A 6898-nucleotide genomic window follows, 5' to 3' on the forward strand; every position below is an offset into this window, starting at 1 on the left:
AATTGGATAGTTCTTTTTTACCTTTTCACTGTACTGCAGCTGCCTTTACAACGTTTTTCATGCAGTATGCATATGGGCTATGTCATATCATTGCACCATCCCTCTCCTCCTCATACATCTGTCGCACTTCATAGTAAAAGGAAAAAGTATGCAATTTAGAACAGGTACCAGCTGTCATCTGTCTGTGCTGTCTCAACAGGAATCACAGGTCCGGTGGGATTCAAAAAAATGTCAACTTCTAATACTAATACTACTCTAATATATACTAAAGCTTTTACTGGCATACTAAATAGTATGGTAGAATGGGAATTGAAATGCACAGACAGGGCCGCATCCTTTGGGAATAAGTGGTTACAGAAAATGAATGAATGAATGAATGAATGAATGAATGAATGAATATGCCCAGTAACTTGCAGCACCCTCTTAATCTGCACAGCTGACATATAATGATCCAGACCTGGTGTGTATACAGAGCTTGTTATGATAAAGCACTGAACGTTTTATCCTCCGAAGCAGAGGAAACTTGACAAAAAAGGAGCTTTATTGTTTGCTAAGGCAGATAAAGCATGTTTGCAAAGTAAAATGCTTATATTTGGATGTTATTCTGTGTATTCCCAAATGATTCTGTGTAACAAACCGTCTGGCGTGTCAGTTTGGATGATGGTGCCAGTTGAAAAGTCAGAGGATCATAAAAGTCAGTAGGACTCATCCTGACATGTGCCAAATTTCACTCAAAGTATAAAAATTTCAACTTCATGGTTGTGCTAGGGAGAAATGAGGGGATCACAAAAGCTCTGGTACATCACTGGGAACCAGGAATTTTAGGCCTAGAAGTGATCAGTTTCATTTCAAAAGCCTGTAAAAATGTGTTTGTGCTCTTGCCAACCTGTCTGCAGCAGAATACTGAGGGCGCTTGAACATGGCATTTTTGGATGCAGAGATGTAAAGATGTGAATCCCACCTCTTATTTGCGTTTGCTTTTGTGGAGTCCACCCAGACTTCTCTCTTAAGATTCTGTCCTGCCACACAGCTCAATGTACTCTGTTGGTCTAACCCTGTTCTGTTACTCTGCAGTGCCTCATCCTTCCCCTTGTTGTTTGCCCCTCTGACGCTCAGCCTTCACTTTTTTTCTCAATGAAACTGTAGTATTTACTCTTCCTTTCTTTTCTTCTCGGAAAGTAAAGCTCTGTGTGTATGTGTTCACCACCATGTTGTCGTGACAGAAAAGACTGGAATGTTTTTGGAGACATCTGTTTCCATAACAACAGGTTGATGGCAGCGTGACCTCTACCCCTGTGGAAACAAACACTTCCTGTTTACTATTGGAGCATCTTCACTATTTACACTGTGACCCCATGCTGACCTATAGTATCCATCCATACATCCATCATACACTCAGTATCTAGTCTTAGACAGTTTATGCCATCTTTGATAAGATGACTGGTTTTATGACTGCTGTTTTTGCCTGTATTTGCAAATTACAGTAGCACATGTGAAAATTTGTGAAAAACATCTTTGCAGGGTGACACAGACTGTGGTAAAAGAAACAACCTTTTAGCCCAAAAATGCCTAAAATGTGTAAAACTCTTATAGCAATTCACTGCCAGGGCTGACTGATAACACCAAGGCTGTGTCACTTCAACACAAAGACAACTTTCATTTAGCAGGTAAATGAATAATATTTGATCTTTTACAGTAAAATGTACCCTTAATTTAAATTGCAAATTGATTTAAATACCGAATCAACCCTAACCACCTAATCCACATGGATTACAGAAGCATATTGCTGCCATGCCAGAAAAAGAAACACAGATCAGTATCATGTAGCGTGAAAGAGGTATTGTTTTCACAAGATGGTTTTCACAAGATATTTCATGAAATAACAAAATATATTCACATTATTGAAACGCACAAAACACACAAAGTTGTCATATTATATCAAGAAAGTTTTATTATTTAAATTGTGGTTGTTATTGTTAAATGTTTCATGTTATATCAGGATATCTTATATCGTAATGATTTGTCACTGAAAAATATGTTATGACATTACATACACATACACATGAAAAGTTTCACTTCATAACAAGATTAAAAAGTATATTACTCATGTTATATTGTGATGAGGTTGCCTGCCATAGTAACATGAAATATCCTGTTAAAATCTGAAAAACACCTTGTTAAATGTTTCATGTTATAATGTGATACTGCTCTGTTTTTCTTTATCTTTTGTGGCGACAAGACACCGCTGTGTTGGATTTTATGCTTCTTCTTTAGATAATTGTCCATCAAGCACAACTAAAATCGTTGTTTAATAGATTTCTTTACTGTGAATTGGCAGCCTTCCTATAGAGGGATAACACAGCTGTGGGTCAGGATCTTCTTTCAGCTGAAAACTGTCAGTATTGTTCTTTTTTATACCAGAATAATGTTTTGAAGGCCTTTTGAATATATTCATGGAGGCTGCCCTGACTATGAATGTTAGGGCTGTTAGTTGTCATTTGTTCTCTATGTGGTTTGTTACATTTGACCACTGTGAACGTGAGACACAGAGAACTAGTGTGTTTGTGTTTGCACAGATTTGTGTACTGTATGTGCATTTGTATGTGTGTGTGTGCATAGACAATATGAGAGGATTGGGCTGATCTGTTTGAATGTCTCGGGTTTGTGTGCGTTTGTTGGGGGGAAGGATGGGTGGTGTTATTGTGTCTCTTGGGAGGTGTGTGTGTTTGTATTGCGGGGGGTGTTTGCAGATCTCGTAACTGTCTGCTGGGGTGGTCTGGTTTGAGAACAAGAGAAAGGAGGGTTCTGGTTGTGTGCATGTGTGCAAATGTGTGTGTGCATGGAGGACATTGCTATATATTGAGACTGAAGAGGACAGGCACTTTCCTCAGCCGGCACAGTGGAGATGAAGAGACTGAGAGAGAAACACAGAGAGAAAGTGAAATGACAGGAGACAGGATGAGACAGTGGCTGAATGTTGCTTCACAGTGATCATCAGTCTATTAATGGCATCTCAGAAGGGATTTCGTCCAACCTGGTGGAGTTGCCTGAGGTGAGTGTCTGTTGTGACCTTCATCATAATTCCTCCCAGGATTAGGTTCTCATCTGGGATAACTAGGATGCAACGTTTACATGCAAAATGTGCTATATTAGAAAGACTAATTCAAATTTGCAGTATAAATTGAATGCAGAGTGAGAATCTGTTTACTATTTCTGCACGTTTGATCCAGAACCTGTAAACATTTTCTTGAATGTGTGCAGTCGTGTTCATGGTTGTCACCCCAAATCAAAAATATATGGGTTTTTTTTCGTGCTGTTTCTAGATTGATTTTGTGTGAGCTGGAAAGTTTGGGAGATATCGACTGTAGAGATGTCTGCCTTCTCTTCAGTATAATGGAACGAGATGACACTCAGCTTGTGGTGCTCATAGCACAAATAAAAACATTCGAAAAACTCAACAGCAATGACCTTTTCTAGAGATCATGACCCGGTTACTCAAAATAATCCACAGAACTCATTGCGAGCTGTTTCATGCAGGAGCTACTTTCTTTCTACCAAACTACACCTGTCCACTCCACTCGCTGTTGCTAATGTTACAGCTCATCCGAGGAGGACGCCATTCATGTTTCCATCCTGCGCTGTCACAGACTGGAGCTTCTCATCCATGAGTAGATGCACTCATCCTTCTGTGCAGCGGTTGGTGGGTGTAGTATGGTAGAGAGAAAAAAGGTCATGATCTCTAGAAAGAGAAATTGCTGTTGAATTTTTCAAACAGATATTTAGTCCCATTATATTGGGGATTATTTTTTAATTTAATTTAAATTGTGTCACAAAGGCTGGTTGGTGGAAGTGTTTTCATTGCTCGACAAACAAAAAGTTGTCTATCAAAGTCAACTCAAGTCAAGTTTTTATTATCTCAGTCTGCTACATTATGAGCATGGGCAAAAATTCACATTAAGCATAGAATTTACATGCACTGATGGCATTTTGTAGTTGTTTGTTGAATGTTTACAACATTCTTGTGCAGATTAGTCCAACATTCCTGGACTAAATTCCTAAAGCAAGATGTCACTTTACTTGTTAAAAGCAGGGATTTAACGTTATATTGAAAATCGTGATATCACAATGAAAAAAAGTCTCAGTACCATACCAGACTGTGTTATCTACCATGATATTGAATGGTTAATTATTTCTTTTTGTTTTTGTTTTATTTTCTAAAAGACCTGCCAGTGAGTGCTGCATTGTTTTTGTTTTGCAATGATTCATGCATACAGTCACTGACAAAACCGATTCATGGCTATGTTTTTGCACGTTTAGGTCATGGCTGGCTACTTTTATTTCATTTTATTAAAGAAAGAAAGCAGAAGCACTTTAAGCTAAAAGGAAAAAACGATTTAATTCAAACGAGAAATCCTACGTGTATCAGATTTATTATTTAATGAAGGGCCTTTATTTACTTCTTGTTCTGGTCATTTTTCTTTGTTTTTTAATTTGTCATAAATATGGTATCATGGACTCGTTATTGCAGTGATATCATACCTTGAGTATTTGGTATTGCTACATTGACAATTGTGTTTGTTGCAAAAGTTTAATACTTTCATTGTGTTTCCTTGAATTTTTAGACCATCCAAGTCAACTGATTGAGAAAGAAGTGAAAGTGAACAGGACACTGATCCACGACTGGAATTTTTATCTTCTTTCTAAAACGCCGGTGCAGTGCAAGAGTTTGTACTTTTTGATTTCAGATATTTTACTGACCAAATTTCACAAAGTCTTGAAAGCTGTGGTGATTTTAATGGCAAATGATTTTCTATAGAAGACAAAAAGATGGACGCACAGATGTCAGACACAGACTTCCTCACCTCCCCCTCCCCTTCTCCCCCTCCCATCTTCCACTGCGACTACAGCGACTGGTCTCCCTCCTTCTCCATCATACCTTCTGTCTACCTGCTGGCCTTCCTGGTTGGTTGCCTCGGCAACGGCCTGGTGCTGTGGGCCTACCTGGACCAAGCCGAGGGGAGGGGGGTGAGGAGTGGAGACAAAACCGGATTCAGAAAGTTCTGCTGCATTTTGAGAGTCAGTCAGCAGAACAAGACAAACTGTGGATATCCTACAGGACAGAGACCCTCCTCTCACTCCTCCTCCTCATCCTCCTCCTCTCCTCCCTCCATCCCTCGCCCCTCACGCTCCCTGACAGACTCTCTTATAGCTAGCTTGGCTTTAGCTGACCTCTGCTTTCTTGTCACTCTGCCTCTGTGGGCCGTCTACACAGCCATGGGCTACCACTGGCCTTTTGGGCAACCACTCTGCCAGATCAGCAGCTTCCTCACCGCGCTCAACATGTACGCCAGCGTCTTCAGCCTGAGCATGCTCAGCGTGGAGCGCTACTGGGTTCTGACTGGACGCCGCCACTCCAGCCACCATATCCCGCAGAGCTGCCCCAGCAGGGCCTTGTGGATACTTGGTGGGGTGTGGGTGCTGGCAGGGGTGCTGGCACTTCCTGGTCTGCTGCTGCGCTCCGTCAAGGAGGTGGAGTCTGAACCTGAGGATGATGATTGGCAGCTGGAGCCCTCTGAATCCGTCTTCCTCTCCTGTCAGATGGATTACTCCATGCTGATTGGAGCAGAGCTGGAGGAGACAGACAGAGAGAGGGCAGAGATGTGGTGGGCGGCTGCCTTGAGTCTTAAATCAACTCTGATTGGCTTCCTGCTTCCTCTTGTCATCCTGCTGGTCTGCTACTGCTCCCTAGCCCAGCTCCTAAGCAGGCATTTTGGACGAGGCCCTCGGCCTGACCGCAGGCGCCAGCGAAGACTCCTCAGGGTCATCATCACCTTAGTGATGGCCTTCTTCCTATGCTGGCTGCCTCTGCATGTCAACAAGACCGTCTCCATGCTGCTGGAGTTTGGTTTTGTCCCATACACCTGCTCTTTAGATCAATTTTTACTGGCGGCTCAGCCATATGTCACCTGTTTAGCTTATCTCAACTCCTGCCTCAACCCTCTCCTGTACGCCGCCTGCGACCCATCATTCAGGAAGAGATGCAAAGGAGCTCTCTTCACGCTGTGCAGGACAAGCTGGAGAGGAGGAGGAGAGGGAGAGGAGGCAAAGAGGGATGAAGGAGAGGAAGAGAAAGAGGCAAAAACACAAGAAGACACAGCAGACAGGACAGAGGAGGAGAGAGTTGGGGAGGTGGATGAATAACTGTTAATTTCACATTGAGGAACCGTGAAATGCAGTCATTTTCTGTGATAATTTTCCATCAGTTTTCGTACAATGTTGAAGACAATCAAGAATAGACTGAATTCTAAAGTGAGCCAAAATCAGACTCAGGAAGAAACAGTGTCAGATGTCAACATTTTCAAAATAAACATCTATGAATGAACATTCATGAGCTCATAGACATAATTCCTGCTTCCAGTCCACATATTTCCCACAGGAACGATGCCACCACTTCCTTAAAGATAGCTGACAGTCTCGCCAGGCCAGATGTTCTCATGACATCTGATCTGTTTCTATATTTTATGCTAATATACTCTGAGTTGTTTATTGATTCGTTGTTTTGTTGATGTTATTTTTCTATTAAAATAAGGATTGTGAAAACTAACTTTTGTCTTTACTTATTTAAACATTTATTTATTTATTTATCTACAAACAGCTTTATTAAAGTCTGCATTTGGATTTGACTTTAAACAATCATTACTTAACAACCTATTTCCTTTCCACAAACAACTTTATAGGTCTATCATATTCAAGTCCCAGGCTATTATTTAGATTTTATATTGTATATTATTTAAAATAATCACTAAGTGTAAAACACCCTCTTTTGCTATGTCTGCGTGTTGTGGGTATTGTCTAATGTCTGCACATATGTATATATTTCTCATGTAGTCTTTCACAT

At 40.9% G+C, this 6898-nt stretch overlaps 1 protein-coding gene across 1 annotated transcript; it reads left to right on the plus strand.

Moving 5' to 3' along the window:
• Positions 1-2875: 2875 nt before the first annotated feature.
• aplnr2 (apelin receptor 2) lies at positions 2876-6604 on the plus strand. The gene is made up of 2 exons (XM_084734744.1): positions 2876-3052; positions 4623-6604. The coding sequence occupies exon 2, from the start codon at positions 4828-4830 to the stop codon at positions 6199-6201; it is 1374 nt and encodes a 457-aa protein (XP_084590870.1). The 5' UTR covers positions 2876-3052; positions 4623-4827; the 3' UTR covers positions 6202-6604.
• The last annotated feature ends 294 nt before the right edge of the window (positions 6605-6898 follow it).

Source organism: Lutjanus erythropterus, chromosome 13 (genome assembly GCF_056507025.1).
Source record: "Lutjanus erythropterus isolate fLutEry1 chromosome 13, fLutEry1.hap2, whole genome shotgun sequence".
Taxonomy (NCBI): Eukaryota; Metazoa; Chordata; class Actinopteri; order Lutjaniformes; family Lutjanidae; genus Lutjanus; species Lutjanus erythropterus.